At 46.3% G+C, this 24,043-nt stretch overlaps 1 protein-coding gene across 1 annotated transcript in view; it reads left to right on the forward strand.

Moving 5' to 3' along the window:
- Positions 1 to 24,043, forward strand: part of CEP112 (centrosomal protein 112) — a 398,710-nt gene that overhangs the window by 66,756 nt on the left and 307,911 nt on the right. The window contains exons 6-8 of the mRNA XM_082272104.1: positions 1,808 to 1,855; positions 5,657 to 5,734; positions 21,689 to 21,775. Coding sequence (XP_082128230.1) covers positions 1,808 to 1,855; positions 5,657 to 5,734; positions 21,689 to 21,775 — 213 coding nt within the window. The remainder of the gene's footprint in view (positions 1 to 1,807; positions 1,856 to 5,656; positions 5,735 to 21,688; positions 21,776 to 24,043) is intronic.

The following is a 24,043-nucleotide window of genomic DNA, read 5'->3' on the forward strand; positions in this document are numbered from 1 at the left end:
ATCCCCCAGAAACAAGGGATAGGAGACCTATGCCTCACATCTGTAGAGTTGGGAACCAACAGTTTGGCACTCAATACTAATATAATTCTGTGTTGTCACTTAAGGAAGCTAGACCCCACAGAGACTTTCCAGCAGGGTGGATAATATCTCCGATGGAGGACAATCTCTTCTGACCATTAGAGTAGTCATTCCCCCCCCCCCCCCCAAGGGAACTTCAAGCCTAAACTTTGTTGAGTTTCAAATAAAGTAGAGAAATGTTAAAACGCATCCATTTTTATTTCTGTTTCTTCACTTCCTGTCCTGCGGACACAACAGGAAATGAGGGGAAATCTCTACAGCGTGAAATCCCTGCTTAGACATTGATCATGAGAACTAGTTTCCCCATTGGAAGAATGCCCATCTATTCTTCTTCTGTTGACAACTAACAATTTGAGTTTACTTTTCTCAGTGACACCAGGACAATATAGAGGGCAAATCTTCCTAATGGGGAACAGTAACATAACCCTTGCCGTTTATATGGAGTTGCCCCCTGCCTCCATACAGTTGCCACTATTATGGAGCTGCCCTCCCTCTCTTCCCCCAAATAACCATTAATGTGGAGCTGCCCCTTGCCTCCATCCAGTGGCCAATGATATGGAGTTGCCCTCCTTCTTCTCCCCCAACTGACCATTAATATGAAGTTGCTCCTCACCTCCACCTAGTGGCTATTAATATGGAGCTGCCCTCCTTCTCCTCCCCCAAACTACCATTAATATGGAGTTGCCCCCCTCCCCCCCAGTGGCCTTAAATATGGAGTTGCCCTCCTTCTCCTCCCCTGAATGACCATTAATAGGGAGATGCCCCCCTCCCCCCGAAGGACATTACTATGGAGATTTCCCCCTCCCCATAATGACTATTAAATGGAGTTGCCCCCTTTGTGGCTATAACGTCCTTCTTCTGAGAAGACTTCCTTTGTATAAGATTGTGGAGGGTGTCTGTGGGAGTTTTTGCCCATTTGTGAGGTCATCTACTGATATTGGATGAGAAGACCTTGCTCACACATGGGACCCACATTCGGCGCCAAAAAAAAAGGCTTGGCTCACATTCGGCATTCCAATTCATCCCAAAGGTGTTCAGTAGGGATGAGGTCAGGGCTCTGTACAGTACACTCCAGTTCCTTCACACCAAACTGGTCACACCATGTCTTTATGGAGCTGAACATCCTATTCCAAAAGCCATGGCCATTATTATAGAGTTCGCCCATGGCTTTGAATATATAGTTCCCCCTACTTTGTGGCTGTATCTTCTTTCTCTCTTCAGGGAAGACTTTCCATAAGATTGTGGAGGGTGCCTGTGGCCATTTGTGAGGTCAGGTACTGATGTTGGATAAGAAGACCTGACTCATCATTGGTGTTCCAATTCATCCCAAGGTTGTTCAGTAGGGTTGAGGTCAGGTCTCTGGGGAGACACACATGTTCCTTCACACCAAACTGGTCATCTATGTCTTTATGGAGCTTGCTTTGTACAGGAGGGGGGGGGGGGCTGCACAGCCATGCTGGAACAGAAAAGGGTCTTCACCAAACTGTTACCGCAGAGCACAATTGTCTACAATGTCTTTGTATGATGGAGTATTACCAGGACCCTTCACTGGAGATACATGGACTCAGTAATTAGGAGGGGGTTCTTATACTTCTGGCCATACAGAGTTATTGCACTTATATTTGTAGCTGTCATTGTGTAGGGGAACAATTCTTAGTGAATGTAGTGTTGGAGGTTGAACATTCGGTACTTTGCTGCTTTCTAATACTTGCTTCTGATTTCTTAACAGATAGAAAATCCTCGGTATCTTCGGGAAAGGCCTGTGCCTATAACATCGGTATGTCCTCCAGTTATTTCTATATGTATTTCTAAGCATGATGTACTAATCGCCCCCTTCTGTGTCTCCTATATCAGTAATCTTTGTGATGTGGGAACGCTGAACCTTATGGAGATGCGTTATAACGCGGTGGGTGGTTTATGGTCCTAGAGGCTGCTAACCAGCAACTGTGGGGTCTTGTTGGTCCCTCAGAGGAGTTTTTTGAAGTTTTAAAAGGATGGGAGCACCACACCAGCTTGTATAGACCTTCTAAAAAATGTTTTATTTTGTGTCAGTCAATGCATTTTGGGGGCTCAGCACTCCCTCTTCATCAAGGATAAAAGATAATGTAGGCATTTGGATTGCCGAGCCCCCGAAAAGCGTTGGCTGTCACAAAATAGAAATTTTTCAACCCTTACTCTGCCAGGTCTGTACATCGTACAGTCCTGACAGCGGGGGGTTTCACACACAATCCAGTGACCGCAGCCACCCGGATTGTGTGTAAAACTGACAGGCAGACTCCTGTCAAGTGGATGCATTCCTTTGTCGGTGCTTCCTTACCCCTCCGGTATTGGCGCTTCCTTACCCCTCCGGTATTGGCGCTTCCTTACCCCTCCGGTACTGGCGCTTCCTTACCCCTCCGGTGCTGGTGCTTCCTTACCCCTCCGGTGCTGGCACTTCCTTACCCCTCCGGTGCTGGCGCTTCCTTACCCCTCCGGTGCTGGCGGTTCCTTACCCCTCCGGTGCTGGCGGTTCCTTACCCCTCCGGTGCTGGCGGTTCCTTACCCCTCCGGTGCTGGCACTTCCTTACCCCTCAGGTCCTGGTGCTTCCTTACCCCTCAGGTACTGGCGCTTCCTTACCCCTCAGGTACTGGTGCTTCCTTACCCCTCAGGTACTGGCGCTTCCTTACCCCTCAGGTACTGGCGCTTCCTTACCCCTCCGGTGCTGGCGCTTGCTTACCCCTCCGGTGCTGACGCTTCCTTACCCCTCAGGTGCTGACGCTTCTTTACCCCTCAGGTGCTGACGCTTCTTTACCCCTCAGGTGCTGACGCTTCCTTACCCCTCCGGTGCTTGCGCTTCCTTACCCCTCCGGTGCTTGCGCTTCCTTACCCCTCCGGAGCTGGCGCTTGCTTACCCCTCCGGTGCTGACGCTTCTTTACCCCTCCGGTGCTGACGCTTCTTTACCCCTCCGGTGCTGACGCTTCTTTACCCCTCCGGTGCTGACGCTTCTTTACCCCTCCGGTGCTGACGCTTCTTTACCCCTCAGGTGCTGACGCTTCTTTACCCCTCAGGTGCTTGCGCTTCCTTACCCCTCAGGTACTGGTGCTTCCTTACCCCTCCGGTACTGGCACTTCCTTACCCCTCCGGTACTGGCACTTCCTTACCACTCCGGTGCTGACACTTCCTTACCCCTCAGGTGCTTGCGCTTCCTTACCCCTCAGGTGCTTGCGCTTCCTTACCCCTCCGGTGCTGGCGCTTCCTTACCCCTCCGGTGCTGGCGCTTCCTTTGTCATGTTATCTGCACTCTGCTTACCCATCTGCGGGCCTGGGACTGACATAGTGGGTGGAGGGGAGAGAGGAGAGCGGAAACACGTCTTCTCTCCTCCCCTTTATGCTGTGACCCAGAAAGCAATGTGTATGACCTCACTTCCTGGTCAGAGTCTCAGTGTTACCGGCTAGCATGGCCAGGAATGGATGTATTGCAATCAGTGTTAATTTCGTCGACTAAAACCGACTAAAACGTTTTCGTCGACTAACACAATTTAGATGACTAAAATACGACTAAAACTAAAATGGCATTTTAGTCTTAAGACTAAAATACGACTAAAACTAAAATGGCATTTTAGTCAAAAGACTATAACTAAAACTAAATCGAAATTTGCTGCCAAAAATTAACACTGGTGCATGCTCAAAGCATAAATAATAACATATTAGATTTTTCACTCCAGGACCAGCAGTAGTATATAATGAGTTTGGAAATTGTAGAGAAATGCTTAAATAATGCATTACAAATTACAATTGAACTACACCCATTCAATTATAGATGACTAAAATGAGTTTTAGTCGACTAAAATGTAGGGCGTTTTAGTCGACTAAAATATACTGGAGTTTTAGTCGACTAAATACGACTAAAACTAAAACACTTGCAGAAGACTAAAATAGGACTAAAACTAAAATGCCATTTTAGTCCTAAGACTAAGACTAAAACTAAATTGAAATTTGCTGCCAAAATTAACACTGATTGCAATACATTCAGTGGAGCCCAGAGGAGATATTGGAGGTCCTGCATGTCTCCTTAAAGAGAACCTGTCATCAAAAAATCATCACATAGGGGACTTTTTGTCCCCTATGTCATGAAAACAATAAATGTTAAGCAAAAAAATAAAGTTACTCTCAAGCACATAAAATCCCCCCCAAAAAAAATTTTGAGGCCCCCTCACCTCCACAAATACGCACGTACGAACATAAACACATGCGCAGGGGGCCTACGCATAAAAATGTTGATTGTGATACACATGTTACATATAGGTACGCACACCAGAGAGCTATCTTTCTAACACCAGACCTCTTCTGTAACACTAAACTGATGATCTATAGGGGGCTTTTGAAGCTTTGCCTATAGAAAATATGGGGTACTGAAGTTTGTCACCATTTTATGGACACACACAAATTTAAGGTTTTACATGTTGGGTATCTATTTACTCGGTGCAACCTTGTCTTTTATATTGTACCACAAATGTGGGTAGTTTATTGCGTTTGTTTGCCCTAGAATTCACTTTAGTGTGTTTTTTACTGAAACGTTGTGTTTCCTAGACCTTTGCGGTAATATCGTGTGACAAAAAAAATTGGAACTACCACTATTTTATTCTCTAGGGTGTCTGCTTTCAGAAAATATACAGGCGGTCCCCGGGTTACAAACATCCGACTTACAAATGATTCCTACTTACAAACGAGGAGACAACGGGAAGTGAGAGGAAATCTCCCCCTAGGAAGGGAAATTCACTCCTGTAAGAGTTCTCATGGGAAATCAGTGTCTTTAATGGGGCTGTATCACCAATCCTTGTTTCCACAACCACCCAAAATTTTCAAAATCCAATTGTCACAGGGACAGAAAGTGAGGGGGAATCTTCTGAACATGGGGTCCAGACAGCAAAACAAATGTTACACGGGTGTTAACCATTCCCTATGCTAGTGATTGGGAACCTTGGCACCCCAGATGTTTTGGAACTATATTTCCCATGATGCTCATGCACTCTGCAGTGTAGTTGAGCATCATGGGAAATGTAGTTCCAAAACATTTGGGGTGCCAAGGTTCGCCATTACTGCCCTATGATATCCCAAACTTCCAAACTATTTTTTTGGCTGGAGCTACACTTAAAAAAATTGACCTGTTCTGACTTACAAATTCAACTTAAGAACAAACCTACAGACCCTATCTTGTTTGTAACCCAGGGACCGCCTGTATCATATTTGGGGGGTTTTATGTATTTTTGGGCCTAAAATGATTTTTCAATCGTGTGCAAAAAAATGCAAAAAAAGCTCTGGCGGTGAAAAAGTTTAAAGGGTGTAATCAAGTTGGTAATGGCACTGCCATCCTTTCAGAACTCCTCTGTCAGTAAGGCCTGGCCTTGTATGACATGTAAATAACAGGTTTAGATCAGATTCTGTAGTCGGGTACAATGGGGCTTCATGTATTAAAATGTCTGAAATACGACCACTACTATCTTGTCATTCTCTAGTGCCGATCTGATTTTGGTTACAGTGTGGCAGCACAGACAGTTAGCTTTTCAGACACTGACATATGATCTATCTTTGTGCAGATGTCTCCAGATTCCCGGCTGAGAAGAAGCTCCGATTATCGGGATGAACAGGCTCTCTTCCGACTGCATAAGAAAGAGGTGCGATTATTAGCCCCCTGTCCCGGTCCGCTCTTTGCTGGTAAAGTTGTGTGTTTTGGCTCAAATCTACACTGAACAAAATGATAAACACAACACTTTTTGTTTTTGCCCCCATTTTTCATGAGCTGAACTCAAAGATCTAAGACTTTCTATGTTCACAAAAGGCAGATTTCTCTCCAATATTCTTCACAAATCTGTATAAATCTGTGTTAGTGATCACTTCTCCTTTGTCGAGATAATCCGTCCACCTCACAGGTGTGGCATATCAAGATGCTGATTATTGCACAGGTGTGCCTTAGGCTGGCCACAATAAAAGGCCACTCTAAAATGTGCAGTTTTGCTGTATTGGGGGGTCCGAGGGGGGCCGAAAACCAGTCAGTATCCGGTGTGACCACCATTTGCCTCACGCAGTGCAACACATCTCCTTGGCATAGAGGTGATCAGGTTGGTGATTGGTTCCTGTGGAATGTTGGTCCACTCCTCTTCAATGGCTGTGTGAAGTTGCTGGATATTGGCAGGACCTGGAACACACTGTCCTATACGCCGATCCAGAGAATCCCAAACATGCTCAATGTGTGACATGTCCGGTGAGTATGCTGGCCATGCAAGAACTGGGATGTTTTCAGCTTCCAGGAATTGTGTACAGATCCTTGCACCATGGGGCCGTGCATTATCATGCTGCAACATGAGGTGATGGGCGTGGATGAATGGCACAACAATGGGCCTCAGGATCTCCTCACGGTATCTCTGTGCATTCAAAATGCCATCAATAAAATGCACCTGTGTTCATTGTCCATAACATACGCCTGCCCATACCATAACCCCACCGCCACCATGGGCCACTCCATCCACAACGTACGCCTGCCCATACCATAACCCCACTGCCACCATGGGCCACTCCATACACAATGTACGCCTGTCCATACCCTAACCCCACCGCCACCATGGGCCACTCCATCCACAACGTATGCCTGCCCATACCATAACCCCACCGCCACCATGGGCCACTCCATCCACAACATATGCCTGCCCATACCATAACCCCACCGCCACCATGGGCCACTCCATCCACAACGTATGCCTGCCCATACCATAACCCCACCGCCACCATGGGCCACTCCATCCACAACGTATGCCTGCCCATAACATAACCCCACCGCCACCATGGGCCACTCCATCCACAACGTACGCCTGCCCATACCATAACCCCACCGCCACCATGGGCCACTCCATCCACAACGTACGCCTGCCCATACCATAACCCCACCGCCACCATGGGCCACTCCATCCACAACGTATGCCTGCCCATACCATAATTCCACCGCCACCATGGGCCACTCCTTCCACAACATTGACATCAGCAAACCGCTCATCCACACAACACCATACACGCTGTCTGGCATCTGCCCTGTACAGTGAAAACCGGGATTCATCCGTGAAGACATCACCTCTCCAAAGTGCCAGACGCCATCCAATGTGAGCATTTGCCACTTAAGTCGGTTACGACGACGAACTGCAGTCAGATGGAGACCCCCGATGAGGACGACAAGCATGCAGATGAGCTTCCCTGAGATGGTTTCTGACAGTTTGTGCAGAAATTCTTTGGTTATGCAAACCGATTGTTGCAGCAGCTGTCCGGGTGGCTGGTCTCAGACCATCTTGGAGGTAAAGATGCTGGATGCGGAGGTCCTGGGATGGTCTCAGACCATCTTGGAGGTGAAGATGCTGGATGTGGAGGTCCTGGGCTCGTCTCAGACCATCTTGGAGGTGAAGATCTGGATGTGGAGGTCCTGGGCTCGTCTCAGACCATCTTGGAGGTGAAGATGCTGGATGTGGAGGTCCTGGGCTGGTGTGGTTACACGTAGTCTGCGGTTGTGAGGCCGGTTGGATGTACTGCCAAATTCTCTGAAACGCCTTTGGAGACGGCTTATGGTAGAGAAATGAACATTCATTTCACGGGGAACAGCTGTGGTGGACATTCCTGCAGTCAGCATGCCAATTGCACGTTCCCTCAAAACTTGTGACATCTGTGGCATTGTGCTGTGTGATAAAACTGCACATTTTAGAGTGGCCTTTTATTGTGGGCAGCCTAAGGCACACCTGTGCTATAATCATGCTGTCCAATCAGCATCTTGATGTGCCCCACCTGTGAGGTGGATGGATTATCTCGGCAAAGGAGAAGTGATCACTAACACAGATTTGTGAAAAATATTTGAGAGAAATCGGCCTTTTGTGTACATAGAAAAAGTCTGAGATCTTTGAGTTCAGCTCATGAAAAATGGGGGCAAAAACAAAAAAGTGTTGTGTTTTATAATTTTGTTCAGTGTATGAGTACAGGCTTTGGCTATGAGCCTCAACCATCAACATTCCTTCCTGCAAGTAGTAAATCAGCGCAAATCTACCCTTAATTATTATAGTGTTCTAAAAATTTCCTATCCCAAAAAAGTGCAAATCCTATTAGTTGTTAGTATCCATCAAGAAATTGCATATTTTGAAAAAATATAAAAATGTTTTTAAAAAACAGTGCAAATAATATTTAAAATTATCTAAAAATAAAGAAATGTGTCATATATAGATAATCACTGTGAAAAAACAATTGTATATTAAAAACAAAACCATTCATATCAGTGCAAAAAAAAATCAATATTGTAAAAATAAATCCAAAAAATGTCAATTATATAATGTCCATTCATTATTTCACTATTATTCCTAAACGTCCCAAAAAGAAAATCCAATAAAGTGCAGAAGAGTGCATGAACTCTGTGCAAATGAATCTTCGATGACAGGTCCCACACAGCAGCACCCGGATCAGATTAGAGGGTAGTTAAATAAATAAATAGTTCCCTCATGACAATCAGTCGGTATAACATAGAAAAAAGGGGGGAGGGACTCCAATAGTGCTTATATCTCTTTAAAATCGTTTATTAATTCAAAAGAACTGGTACTCACATTTCAAAGGTGCTATAGTGCACCAAGCATGAAACAACCTTTGCTATAACGTGTGTGATGGCAGCAGGGTAGGAGTGGAAAATCTGTGTGCGCTGCTCCTTCACTTCCTGGTCTCAGCAGAGCACCGTCCGGGCCCCTCCCCTACGCGTGACGACATAGGGACACATGTCTTCCTCAGGGTGATATCTGTATTCACTGATTTGTGGAACACATATGCACATTTTGCACTTTATATGTTGCTTACCACCTATTTGGATATATAATTTATTATTTATTGTTTACATAAGTTTATTGAACATTTCTTTTGATTATCACTGATTCAATTTTTATCATTCATTACAGTATTTATTATTGCACACTTGCATACTTACCCCATTGTGAGCACTTTATATTGTGCGGCACTATTTATTTATTTAACGGTTCACACTTATGAGAGAGTGCTGTGTTCCCCCGCAATACCTAGATAAGTGCGAGACCTGTTTTGCTCGCAGGAACAACATTAGATTAGAGGGTAGTCTACGGGGCTGTATACTGTAGTACAGGTGTGGTGGGCTTGCTATAGTCACATTCTCACACGTCTACATTATTCTCTCCATCTTCTTTCTTTATGATGTGTTTAGTCCCCAGATCATCAGTAGTACTCTCCATTCTCCCCAGGACCATCTCTAATATTGATTGGACCCTGAACAAACATGTTCTTGGGCCCTCCTGAATCCACTTATCAACTATTTTCGGGCAGTGCAGGCTTAAGGGGCAGCTGCTATGGGCCCCACAACAATAACTGGGCCCGGGGCAGCTGCCCTTTTTGCCCTACGTTAAAGACGGCCCTGATTCTACCGCTTTGTATAGTTAGTGCAGATCACCCAGTCACATCGGCTAGGACTCTGTGAGAACCCTACTAACCTAACCCTGATCCTCACAACTGGGTGACCATCATTCATATCAGCTGTGGTCCCATGGATGGTTTGTGACTTTTCCCACAATGATAGTAGATTGGGGCATCTATATGAGACATATTGTGGATTTGAAGTCCAGCGAGTCCAGCTATTCCTGCCCACAGGCTTGGTTTAGGTACCGGTAAACACATCTCTATTATAACCACATCCATTGTCCTGTAAAGCCATGACTTTCTGAAATGGACAGAAGTAGAGAATGGGTAAATCCCGTCTTTGTTAAATGTGCCCTATTCTAGTGATCTTCCTGAAGACACAACAAGAAGTGCAAAGAAATCTCTACAAAGTTAGGAAAATCCCTTCTTCTTTTTTTTTAAATGTATTCGTTATTTAACCACTTGCGCTCCGGAAGATTTACCCCCCTCCATAATCAGGCCTTTTTTTGTGATACGGCACTGCGTTACTTTAACCACTTGCTGACCACTTACTATATATATATATATATATATATATATATATATATATATATATATATATATATATATATATATATATATATATATATATATATATAATACACACACACACACGGCGGCAGAGTGGCTCCTACAAGCAAAACCATGTATGGGTACGTTGGTCGCCTGGGGACAGCTAGGGGGCGAGCGCGTGCCGGCGCACTCCCGCCCCTGATCGTCAGCGGGGAAGCTGATGCGTGTGTCAGGCGGCTCCCTTTCTCAAAAGTGTCAGTGTTTTATAGCGCAAAAAATAAAAAACCCGCAGAGGTGATCAAATACAACCAAAAGAAATCTCTATTTGTGGGACAAAAATGAAATAAATTTTGTTTGTACAGTGTTTCATGACTACGCAATTGTCAGTTAAAGTAGCGCAGTGCCGTATCACATAAAATGTTCTGGTCACAAAGGGGGGTAAATCTTCGGGAGGTTAAGGTGGCCATAGATGGATTGAAATTCTGGTGGTCCCTGCTGAACTAAATTAATTTCAATGTGTGGTCTCTGCAGTTGAACAGAAGTTGATTTACCGATCGTCTTCTGTTCAACCACTCTGTTGGATCAAAAGCCGCTCATGGCAGCGCCTCCTGGTGTCAGAGAAAATTGCTCAGCGGAGAGGGTTCTCCCTTCCACCTCAAAATGTATGGATGGTGAAATTGGTTTAGTTTTTCCATGTCCTGCCACCATGTATGGCCAGCCTTAGTTGTCACCAGAAGAGGTGTCCTCATTGGAAGATTTCCCATATATTCCTGTTGGAGACAATTGTAACATTTTAGATTTCTCACTTTTTGTCTCAATGACATTGGTCACCAGGACACCTGGAGAGGGTGAATCTCCCACGCGGGGACACAGGCAGCCATCAAAACTTCTTTTCTCTTTCATTCATTGACGGACACAGCTCCATATCTTCTTTGACCCTTGGTTATGCTGCTCTCCATAGGAGTAGGACTAGGCGGAAACAAATTTGACTACGCCCCTAGGGCTGTCCTAGGGGGTATACTTCCCTCTTCCTGCTATAAGAATTCAGTTTGTAACAAGCAGTGTGAACATGAGGGGTGGGAAAAAAAACACAGCAATGCACATAATTCCCAAAAGGGCTAAACCTAGCCAACCAGGTAAACCAGGAGCTCAACCAGGAACAACTGGAGCTCACCACCAGTGAGTCAGGAGTAAGGACCTGGTTCCTTGCTGGGATCTCTGGTCCTGGTATTTTTTTACCTTTTTTTTAATGAATTTTTCTTCTTTTATTATTTTTATGTTGCTGTGAGAACTACAATCAACAGCCAAACTGGGAGACGCACTGGATATCCTAGATCCTTACGGTCTTCAAGTCTGGCCAGTGAGCGTGACCCAACTTTATTTCCACACTTGGTTGGCCGTGACATCGCTCCACTGGTCTGGGGCTGGCGGGCGAGTGAAACAACTTGCGAGGACGCATAGCCTGGTCACGATACTGGTCACAACCTGAGTCGCAGGGTACCCCTGGCCTGGCCGCAGCACCCCCATTCCAAGATGGTGCAGTAGACTGCCCGTAGTGGTGCCTGCTTGGTTCCCAGGTGTGGTGAGTAGTGTCCCCTCTTTCCCCTGGGATATTTTGGGGTGGACCCAGGCCCTTTCCTCAGGTTGGTAGGCCCCCTCTGTGTCCTTCCTTCCTGCCGGCTTCCCTCCCACCCTCACTAGCGGGGTTCTCCTGCCCATGTCACCACCCCCCTCCCTCCTTTAGTCGCCCCCCCCCCCCCCGGCGTGGTCTGGCTACCTCAGGCATGGGATCATGCAGTCCTGCGTTGAGGGGGGGCGCATTGCTGGTGGCTCACAGTAAAATTTTATATGGCACTGTAAGGGTGGGGGTCCCCCTAGCAGACTGCAAGTACCTGAAGGGTCGTTGGGGGTCCTGAGTGGCGCACTGCATGGCGCTACCGTTTTTTGTGGATGGCTGTTCTACAGCTTCCGTGCCCATGTTGTGTAGTCCGGCGGCCATGTTTTCGCAGTTTCCCATTTGAAATCAATGCAGCAGCCATTGATGAGGCAGTGGGCCTCTAGTGACAGTGACGGCGCTTTCTCCTTCTTTCTGATCGCCGCATGGCAAGCAGCTTGGCGTTCTGCATCCTTCCCTAAGTCAGTGGTGGTGAGTCCCTGAGGGTGTTTCTGCTATAGCAGCGCCGCTGGAGCGCTGGGACTTGTAGTACTACCGCTGAGGCGGTGAGGGGGTTTTTTTCATTGCAATTTTTTTCACATATTGCGGGTGGCCCCTGGGTTTACCATGGAGACCCTGGAGCATGTGTCACCACCTTACCTACTCTCGGAAGTTGCGGGACCCTCTGGGTCTCAGTCTGCCATGGCCGCGATCCTGCAGTCACTTGTGTCTAAAGATGATATGGCCTTTCAAAAGCAGCCTAGGAAGAAACGCCCCCCTCTTCTGCCTACTCAGATTCTGAGGTGGATTTGGCCACCGCGGACATGAGTCAACCCACCGGGTCTGCGTCGATGCACCCTTAGTGCTCTGACAGTGAGGATGAATCCACTTCTACAGCCGCGCATGAAAAGGGGCTTGTGGAGGCACTTTTAGTATCAGTGTGGGAAACTTTAAAATTGGAGGACACAGCTAATGCTGTGTCGGTGCAATTTGGTACCTGCAGACCATCCAAGGTCACTAGGGAGTTCCCCTTTCTTGCCTATTTAGACGAGATTGTTGCAAGTCAATGGGGATTTCTGAAGTGCAGGGTTGGGATTCCCGAAGCGTTTCGCTAGGAGATATCCCTTTGAAGAGTCCCTTCTGAAGAAACTGACAGTTCCACCAGTGGTAGACTGTCAGGTTTCCAGATTAAATAAAACCACGCTTCTTCTGATGTAGGATTCCCCGTCTTTTCAAGACCCTGTAGACAAGAGAACTGAGGCTCTGGTCTGATACCTTTACACCTTGGCAGGTTAAATTTTGAGGCTGGTGTTTTCCATCACCTTGGTCTCCCAGACCTTAACGGAATGGGCTAAGCTTCTGCACCAGGATTTGAAAGGAGGTCATTGTCCTCCTGAGCTGGTGGAGCTGGCAGATAAGTTGATACAGGGTTTTCAGTTAACCTGTGATGCCTTTCTGGATACGGCCCCTTTAGCCTGCAGAGTGTCTGTGACAGCTGTGACCCTACGCCGCAGGATTTGGCTGAAATTATGGTCTGCAGGCCAGGTTTCTAAAAGGGTGTTGACTGATCTCCCTTTTGTAGGAGATCGCTTGTTCGGAGCTTCTATGGAAGAAATCATTAAATGTCTTACAGGAGGTAAGAGTACTCTGCTTCCACAGGTTGCTAAGAGCAAAGAGCCTCGTCGTAATTGTGGTCCTTTCTTCTTGGCTCACAAACGGCCCTTTCGTCTCGTGGGCTCGCAGGACAAGGGACAAAAATCCACCCGTACCTTCATGGGAGGTTCCAAGAGGCCCTGGGCTGGTAAGTAAAAATCGGGTTCCACTGGTTCTTCAGACAAGCCCTCCTCTGAAGGGGCGCCCTCATCCATATCTGGGGTGGTGGGACATCTTCGCTTCTTTCCAGACCTGTGAATCTCTTCAAGTGGGTCCACGAGTTGATTCAGTCTGGTTACAATATCAAGTTTCGGTCCTTGCCTCCGGCAAGGTTCTTCCCTTCCAACTTGCACCTATCCCCGGATCGGCTGCAGGGCCTTTATGGAGCGGTACAGGATCTGCTATCACAGGGAGTAATTGTGCCGGTTCCAGAGTTGGAACGTTTTCAAATCAGTTTACTGTTCCAAGGAAGGAAGGCAAGGTACGTCCGATCCTGGACATTAAGGCCCTGAATCGCTTTTTGCGGATTCAGAAATTTTGGATGTAATCCATTCACATGGTGGTGGCATCTCTTCATCAAGGGGATTTTTTGGCCTCTATTGATATCAAGGATGCTTACCTTCATATTCCAGTATATGTCGGGCACCAATGTTTTCTTCGCTTTGCGATCTCCTTCTGCGAGCAGTGTCCCACAAGGGTCCTTACAAGATGATCTGGACATCTCTGTGCGAACTCTGCAAGAGTTCGGTTAGATGCTGAATGTTCAGAAATCAGTTCTGACTCTGTCCAACAACCTTTCTCCCCTTGTACTGGACAGTGGTTTCCAAAGATGCCAGCCTGTCTGGGTGGGGAGGTGTCTGGGGCACAAATTCGGCTCAAGGGGTTTGGACTCGGGAGGAGTTCAGTCTGCCGATCAATATCCTGGAGATTCGAGTGATCAGGCTTTGCCTGTCCCTGGGGACAGATCGTCTGCAGGGGTGCCCGGTAAGGATTCGATTGGACGCTGCCACGGCTGTGGCATATGTCAATCATCAAGGGGCACCAAAAGTGCCCTGGCGGCCAGAGAAGTAGCCGGCATTCTAAGGCGGGCAGAACAATGTGTTCCGGGTCTCTGCTGTGCACATTCTAGGAGTGGAAAATTGGCAGGCAGGCTACCGTAGTCAACAGTGTTTCAACAACTGTGTCTCCGGTGGTGAACTCCCGATGTGGACATTTTGGCCTCTTATCTCAACTTGCAAGATTCAGAGGTTTGTGACAAGATCTCAGGATCCTTTGGCCGACGCTCTGGTGGCCCCTTGGGATCAGTATCGTCTCCACTACAGCTTCTGCTGTACTTGCGGGACTTTTGGGCAGAATCGAGGCAGTAGGGATTCCAGTCGTTCTGGTGGCTCTGGATGCTGCGTTTGGCCACAAAATTCCGCAGGCTGCTTTGGGACGTCCCAAGGGTCAAAGAAGATATGGAGCTGTATCTATCAATGAACTAAAGAGAAAACTGGATTTTTTGTCTTACCGTAAAATCCTTTTCTCTGAGTTTCATCGACGGACACAGCACCCTCCCCTCTGTTGTGCTGGGTTATGTATTTTTCTGACACTGCTTGTTACAAACTCAAGTCCTATAGCAGGAAGTGGGAAGTATACCCCCTAGGACTACCCTAAGGGCGTAGTCAAATTTTTTTCCGCCTAGTCCCACTCCTATGGAGAACAGAATAACCAAGGGTCAAATAAGATATGGAGCTGTGTCTGTCAATGGACATCAGAGAAAAGGATTTTACGGTAAGACAAAAATTTTGCTTTTTTTTCTAACTTCTCTTTATTAAGATATTAAAGATTAAGTGCTTACAAAACCGGGCCTATTGGGCATTCCCAGGCCTGAAAAGAATATAACAACAAAAGCATTGCAGTCATATAACCAACTGATGCTAAAAGAACAACAAACAATTTCTCACTTGTGGTTATCATGGCGAAGGAAAAGTATGCCAGGGTGTATAATAGTAGAAAGCCCTGCAGGGTGAGGAAATGCTCAATAAAGGCACAAATTACCTCAGCCAGGGTGATGATCCCGGTGTGTCCGGACAATGGACAATAAAATGATAGGAGACATAAAATATTAACATAGGAATAATTACAGTATATCTCTGTATACAGTGAGGAAAAAATTAATTGCTCCCCTGCAGAGTTTGTAAGCTTGCCCACTTACAAAGAAATGAAGGGTCTATAAATATATACAGTATCTTACAAAAGTAAGTACACGCCTCACATTTAAAATATTTTTATGTGACAACACTGAAGAAATGAGACTTTGCTACAATGTAAAGTAGTCAGTGTACAGCTTGTATAACAGTGTAAATTTACTGTCCCCTCAAAATAACTCAACACACAGAAACATAGAAACATAGAATGTGTCGGCAGATAAGAACCATTTGGCCCATCTAGTCTGCCCAATATATCTGAATCCTATGAATAGTCTCTGGCCCTATCTTATATGAAGGATAGCCTTATGCCTATCCCATGCATGCTTAAACTCCTTCACTGTATTTGCAGCTACCACTTCTGCAGGAAGGTTATTCCATGCATCCACTACTCTCTCAGTAAAGTAATACTTCCTCATATTACTTTTAAACCTTTGCCCCTCTAATTTAAAACTGTGTCCCCTTGTGGTAGTTTTTCTTCTTTTAAATATGCTCTCCTCCTTTACCGAGTTGATTCCCTTTATGTATTTAAAAGTTTCTATCATATCCCCTCTGTCTCTTCTTTCTTCCAAGCTATACATGTTAAGGTCCTTAAACCTTTCCTGGTAAGTTTTTTCCTGCAATCCATGTACTAGTTTATTAGCTCTTCTCTGAACTCTCTCTAGAGTATCTATATCCTTCTGGAGATATGGCCTCCAGTACTGCGCACAATACTCCAAGTGAGGTCTCACCAGTGTTCTGTACAGCGGCATAAGCACTTCTCTCTTTCTACTGCTTATACCTCTCCCTATACATCCAAGCATTCTGCTGGCATTTCGTGCTGCTCTATTACATTGTCCTCCCACCTTTAAGTCTTCTGAAATAATTACTCCTAAATCCCTTTCCTCAGATACTGAGGTCAGGACTGTGTCAAATATTCTATATTCTGCCCTTGGGTTTTTACGCCCCAGGTGCATTATCTTGCACTTACCCACATTAAATTTCACACAACCATTAATGTCTAAACTGCTGGCAACAAAAGTGAGTACACCTATAAGTTACAATGTCCAAATTGGGCCCAAAGTGTAATTATTTTGTGTGGCCACCATTATTTTTTAGCCATGCCTTAACCCTCTTGGGCATGGAGTTCACCAGAGCTTCACAGGTTGCCACTGGAGTCCTCTTCCACTCCTACATGATGACATCACAGAGCTGGTGGATGTTAGAGACCTTGCGCTCCTCCACCTTCTGTTTGAGGATCCCCACAGATGCTCAATAGGGTTTAGGTCTGGAGACATTCTTGGCCAGTCCATCACCTTTACCCTCAGCTTCTTTAGCAAGGCAGTGGTCATCTTGGAGGTGTTTGGGGTCGTTATGTTGGAATATTGCCCTGCGGCCCAGTCTCTGAAGGGAGGGGATCATGCTCTGCTTCAGTATGTCACAGTACATGTTGGCATTCATGGTTTCCTCAATGAACTGTAGCTCCCCAGTGCAGGCAGCACTCATGCAGCCCCAGACCATGACACTCCCACCACCATGCTTGACTTTAGGAAGACACACCTGTCTTTGTACTCCTCACCTGGTTGCCCCCACACACGCCTGACACCATCTGAACCAAATAAGTTTATCTTGGTCTCATCAGACCACAGGAGATGGTTCCAGTAATCCATGTCCTTAGTCTGCTTGTCTTCAGCAAGCTGTTTGTGGGGTTTCTTGTGCATCATCTTTAGAAGAGGCTTCCTTCTGGAACGACAGCCATGCAGATCAATTTGATGCAGTGTGCGACGTATGGTCTTAGCACTGACAGGCTGACCCACCCACCCCTTCAACCTCTGCAGCAATGCTGGCAGCACTCATACGTCTATTTCCCAAAGACAACCTCTGGATATGATGCTGAGCACGTGCACTCAGCTTCTTTGGTGGGGCATGGCGAGGTCTAATCTAGGTGGAACCTGTCCTGTTAAACCGCTGTATGGTCTTGGCCACCGTGCTGCAGCACAGTTTCAGGGTCTTGGCAATCTTCTTATAGCCTAGGCCATCTTTATGTAGAGCAACAATTCTTTCTTTTTAGATCCTCAGAGAGTTCTTTGCCATTAGGTGCCATTTTAAACTTCCAGTGACCTGTATGAGTGAGAGCGATAACACTAAAATTTACACACCTACTCCCCATTCACACCTGAGACCTTGTAACACTAAGGAGTCACATGGCACTGGGGAGGGAAAATAGCTAATTGGGCCCATTTTGGACATTTTCACTTAGGGTGTACTCACTTTTGTCGAAAGCAGTTTAGACATGACTTGACTGTAGGGATGGTGTTCTTAGGGTCATAGTCAGCATTTTTCTCCCTCCAAACACGGCGAGCTGAGTTCATGCCAAAGAGCTCAATTTAGGTCTCATCTAACCACAGCACTTTCTCCCAATCCTCCTCTGAATCATTTAGATGTTGATTGGCAGACTTCAGATGGGACTGTACATGTGCTTTCTTGAGGAGGGGGAACTTGCGGGCAATACAAGATTTTAGTCCATGGCGGCGTATTGTGTTACCAATGGTTTGTTTGGTGCCTGTGGTCCTAACTGCCTTGAGATCATCCACAAGCTCCTCCCGTGTAGTTCTGGGCTGATCCCTCACTTTTCTCATAATCATCCTTACCCAATGAGGAGAAATCTTGCATGGAGCTCCAGACTGAGGGCGATTGATGGTTATTTTGCATTTCTTCCATTTGCGTATAATCACCCCAACAGTTGTCTCCTTCTCACCGAGCTTCTTGCTGATGGTCTTGTAGCCATTCCAGCCTTGTGTAGGTCTACAATCTTCTCCCTGACGTCCTTTGACAGCTGTTTGGCCTTGCCCATGATGGTGAGGTTTGAATGGAAGAAAGAAGTTCTGTGGACAGGTGTCTTATACACATAATGAGTTGTCGTTAGGAGCTCCTTCTTACATTGACAGGACTAATCATGTGAGCACCTATTGTAGCCAGTCTCTGGGAGCCAGAATTATTGGTTGGTAGGGGATTAAATACTTATAAATTGAGTTGCAGTTCAGTGAATAAAATAACATTTGTATCATGTGTTTCTTTCTGGATTTTTGGTTGATATTCTGTCTCTATCATTTAAAATACACCTATGATAAAAATTATAGACCCTTCATTCCTTTGTAAGTGGGCAAATTTACACAATCTGCAGGGGATTAAAAAATTATTTTACCCCACTATATGTCAGTTGAATCGACCCAGAGGTCCCACACTTTATTTAATTTTTTTAGGGCAGCCCCGAGATAATTACGTTGCTTTGTATAATGAGATCACAGAGTTAACCAATAATCTACAATAATTCATCGATGGCACCACAGATGATTCCCATTTCAGAATGAATGCCTTTCTTGCATAAAACAAAAGAAGGGGCCATCAAAACTTGACAGGGTTCTAACCCTTCAATTTTCCATCCAGAATTCAGAGATAGACCTTTTCTGACTAATAGCACAGAATACTTCAGAATTTCAGCTGTTCCCTTGGCAGCTCCGGTACTGCTCACATCCGGCACGTTTGGTTGTGGTTGCCACCATGTGACCTCAAAGTGCCTGGACTGGTTAAGTCAAATTTCATTCTATTTATCTGTTTAGTATTGGAAACGATAAAGGCAGCATTTCCCAGCAGCTCTTCCTCTGTGAAATCCCCATCTCCTGGCCCCTTGGTGGGCTGCCTGAGCAATGAAGGAAACTGGGAAAGGAGCCTTTGAAGTGGTTCTCCAGATCTGACTCAGGCATTCTGGAAATGTTTAAACCTTCATGAATTTCACAGGAAAACGTGTTCATCTTGTGTAGTCGCTGACAGGAGGTTTACATGCCGGTATGACGGCAGTGTCCTCAGTTGGACACAGTGACCTCATTCTGCTGATCTGCAGGAGGAATGCATGACGGGGCTGGTCACTGTGGTCACCATATCTATTGTTACCGCTGGATGTTACAACACTTCAGTACAGAGGGTTCTCTGACCCAGGTGATCCCTGTCTAGATATACAGTAGGTGTCACAAATGGCATTTTCTCTCTCGTCCACTGAAGGACACAGGATTCAGGGACTGTCGTGTTATACTGCCACCTACAGGAAGTTTGGACAATAGAAAACAGAACAATTGTGGGGCAGCTCAAGGATAACCCCTCCCATACCCAGCATGCCTCAATGTTTTGCTAGTGTCCAAGGACTAAGAATAGACTGACAATCTTTACTAACCTTTTATTTCCCTGGACATTAAGGGGTTGGCCTGGAATGTGACCTTTTGGCCCTGAACTCTGCAGCTTTACTGGAAAGTGGCACAATGCAAAGTGCTTTACAAGTCCAGAGCCGTGACCCCCATCTCTGGAGTCTCACGTGACCCCCGTCTCTGGAGTCTCACGTGACCCCCGTCTCTGGAGTCTCACGTGACCCCCGTCTCTGGAGTCTCACTGCACTGTTGGGCACCCTTCCAATTTCCTGTTACCACCAGTTTTACTGTGGTAAGGGTTAATATTGAGGTACTGAGACTTTTCACAAGTAATATAATTACTTGTTTCTGGAGTCTCGCGTGACCCCCCTGTCTCTGGAGTCTCGCGTGACCCCCCTGTCTCTGGAGTCTCGCGTGACCCCCCTGTCTCTGGAGTCTCGCGTGACCCCCCTGTCTCTGGAGGCTCACATGAGTAAGGTGGATCACACTGAAGCACTGGGAACTACCTCACTGCACTGTTGGGCACCCTTCAAATTTCCTATTGCCACCAGTTTTACTGTGTGATGGGTTAATATTGAGGTACTGAGACTTTTTATAAATGTGATATCATTTATTTACTTTGTGCTCTGGATAGACCACACCTTCCCTCTGCTAACTCCTCCCCTTCCCCCAGCTCCCCACATATTCCCCCTTTGTTGTCCAACCTTGAGCGGTCCACCCTGATTGTCCTCAGCCCATTGGTTTGGGTGTGTTATGTCCTGGGGCCTGTATGCTTTCTGGGGCCTGTATGCTTTCTGGGGCCTGTATGCTTTCTGGGGCCTGTATGCTTTCTGGGGTCTGTATGCTTTCTGGGGGTCTGTATGCTTTCTGGGGGTCTGTATGCTTTCTGGGGCCTGTATGCTTTCTGGGGTCTGTATGCTTTCTGGGGTCTGTATGCTTTCTGGGGTCTGTATGCTTTCTGGGGTCTGTATGCTTTCTGGGGTCTGTATGCTTTCTGGGGTCTGTATGCTTTCTGGGGGTCTGTATGCTTTCTGGGGGTCTGTATGCTTTCTGGGGGTCTGTATGCTTTCTGGGGGTCTGTATGCTTTCTGGGGGTCTGTATGCTTTCTGGGGTCTGTATGCTTTCTGGGGTCTGTATGCTTTCTGGGGGCCTGTATGCTTTCTGGGGGCCTGTATGCTTTCTGGGGCCTGTATGCTTTCTGGGGCCTGTATGCTTTCTGGGGTCTGTATGCTTTCTGGGGCCTGTATGCTTTCTGGGGCCTGTATGCTTTCTGGGGCCTGTATGCTTTCTGGGGCCTGTATGCTTTCTGGGGCCTGTATGCTTTCTGGGGTCTGTATGTCTGGGGCCTGTATGCTTTCTGGGGTCTGTATGCTTTCTGGGGCCTGTATGCTTTCTGGGGCCTGTATGCTTTCTGGGGCCTGTATGCTTTCTGGGGCCTGTATGCTTTCTGGGGCCTGTATGCTTTCTGGGGCCTGTATGCTTTCTGGGGGCCTGTATGCTTTCTGGGGGCCTGTATGCTTTCTGGGGGCCTGTATGCTTTCTGGGGCCTGTATGCTTTCTGGGGCCTGTATGCTTTCTGGGGCCTGTATGCTTTCTGGGTTTTAGTTAGTCCATTTACTCGCATCTACCTAGAGGTATGTCTCCTCTGTATTTTTTGCTATTGCCATGATCCCGGTGATTTCATTATGTAACATTGATATTCACTTTACCAGAATTAAAGCAAACTTGTTGTACTGCCCCGTACTTTGTTCCTATAATGCCTACATTGTGACAATTGTCTCTCTGTCTTGGTCCTGGTTATGTCTTTTTGTAAACTTATATAAAACTTTTGTTGAAGAAAAATTATATCTGATGACCGATCCACTTCAAGCATCTGAGCTGTAATTTACCTCATTTACCAGGTAGGTGACCGATCTGTGTCCCGGTCCTAATGCTGTGTTCTTTTCTAGATGGACTTGAAGATCAAAGCCATGGAGGCAAAGTTTCATGAAGAGAAGTTAAAAATGCAACAAAAACACGACACAGACGTACAGAAGGTGAGTGGATGGTAAATCGTTCTTCATAGCCCAGCCTTTCCCACCAAGGACTCCTCCAATGGTTGCTAGGGAGTCCCTGAGGTAGGTAACTACTGACACTTTTAATCTTTGTAGGTATTTCTAAGTGGGACATTCTTCCCACTGACCACCAATGTAAGGGACATTCATCCCACTGACCACCAATGTAAGGGACATTCTTCCCACTGACCACCAATGTAAGGAACATTCTTCCCACTGACCCCCAATGTAAGGGACATTCTTCCCACTGACCCCCAATGTAAGGGACATTCTTCCCACTGACCCCCAATGTAAGGGACATTCATCCCACTGACCACCAATGTAAGGAACATTCTTCCCACTGATCACCAATGTAAGGAGCATTCTTCCCACTGACCACCAATGTAAGGGACATTCTTCCCACTGACCACCAATGTAAGGAACATTCTTCCCACTGACCACCAATGTAAGGGACATTCTTCCCACTGACCTCCAATGTAAGGGACATTCTTCCTACTGACCACCAATGTAAGGAACATTCTTCCCACTGACCACCAATGTAAGGGACATTCTTCCCACTGACCTCCAATGTAAGGGACATTCTTCCCACTGACCCCCAATGTAAGGGACATTCTTCCCACTGACCCCCAATGTAAGGGACATTCTTCCCAATTTTGTTTATTAAAAGTCTTGCAATCAATAAGCATAAAATCAATATACATAAATAAATATATACATATTTACATGAAAAGGGGGGAAAAAAAATACATAGCAAATTCTGCTCTCAAATAAAGACTGCCTTTACAGCAAAAACAAAACTCACATCATGAAACACATCATTACCGGGAAAATAATCTTAATAAGACTCACACCACCACACCAGACATCAAACCTGCGAGGTCAAGAAACAAAACCACTCCCATTATGCATGCAGCCCTTCTTCAAAAATGAAGATATTAACTAACAAAAGCTAAGGGTATGAAAGAAATAGCATAGGAAAAAAGCTTTTCACCCAGAGATAGACAGTTCACCAAAAGCAGGTCTGATATTCCTCCACGCCCTTATCCAGACCGCTCGAGGCTCCCTGCCCTTCTCAAGACCCCGAATCTTCCCAACCTCACCCAGAATATCGTACACCACCACCTCGACAGGGAGGACTTTCTTCCGCAGGGTAATCTGGCACCGTGCATTCCACGTGAAGTAACGGACAACTATACTAACTAGAAAAAGTGTATCCAAATCAAAATCCCAGCGAGTCGGGAATGCCCCGTACACCCACTCCGCATAACTCATGCGATAGAGAAAGGGGATGCCTAGAGCCCTCCCCACCCTTTTATACACCTCTATGTTAAAGGGACACTGGAGCAAAAAGTGGTCCATAGACTCCACTTTACCAACACACTCCGCTCTAGGACAATCCCGATCATCCACAGGGCGATGCTTCAGGTTCCCTCTCACATAGAGCCTTCCATGGAAAGCGAGCCAGGCTTGATCCCTAAACTTCAAAGGGATTCTTCCTAAGTTAATTAAACGCAACCCCTCCCTCATTACGGGGCCTGGGCAATCCCTTAAGGTCAGCGACACACTGAAAGCAGAGCCCAAAATCCTCTTCTCCAGAAGCTTTCTGGGGAGGGACTTGATATCCCCCACTGTCACCTGCCACTGCCTAAGTATTTTCAGACACGGGGCAACATAAGCCGGAAGCTTGCCATGTCGGACTCTCAGACTTTTCACTGGCCCGCCATCTTCCCAGCATCGCAGAAAAGGCCTAAACCAAGATTGAAAAATACCCACCCATCCCGGCGGGGTCTCTGCTAACATATTACCAAGATTATACTTTAAAAAAAGCAGAGAAAAAAAAACTATAGGGTTGACCATTCCTAGACCACCCTCCCGCCTGGACAGGTAAGTTACATTGCGTTTGATCAGGTTCAGCCTATTTCCCCATAACAGTTGGAAAAAGCAGCTGTACACCCTTGCATAGAGAGATTCCGGCAAGATACAGACAAAGCCGGCATATAAAAAGATTGGGATCAGGTAAGTTTTAATCAAGTCAACCCTTTCCCTCAAGGAAAGTTTCCATTTCTTCCAGCTTGCCACCTTGGCATTGGCATTCAACAACCTGCTTTCCCAATTTCGATGACCATAGTCACCAGGACCAAATTTGATGCCCAACACTTTAATTTCCTGCTGGGGCTCTGGGAAGGCATCCGGAAGTTCGAAGCTTTCACCCTCCTCACCCATCCAGAAAACTTCACTCTTTTCATGATT

The sequence above is a fragment of the Pelophylax lessonae genome (genome assembly GCF_965119305.1).
Source record: "Pelophylax lessonae genome assembly, chromosome: 11".
In the NCBI taxonomy this organism is placed as follows: Eukaryota; Metazoa; Chordata; class Amphibia; order Anura; family Ranidae; genus Pelophylax; species Pelophylax lessonae.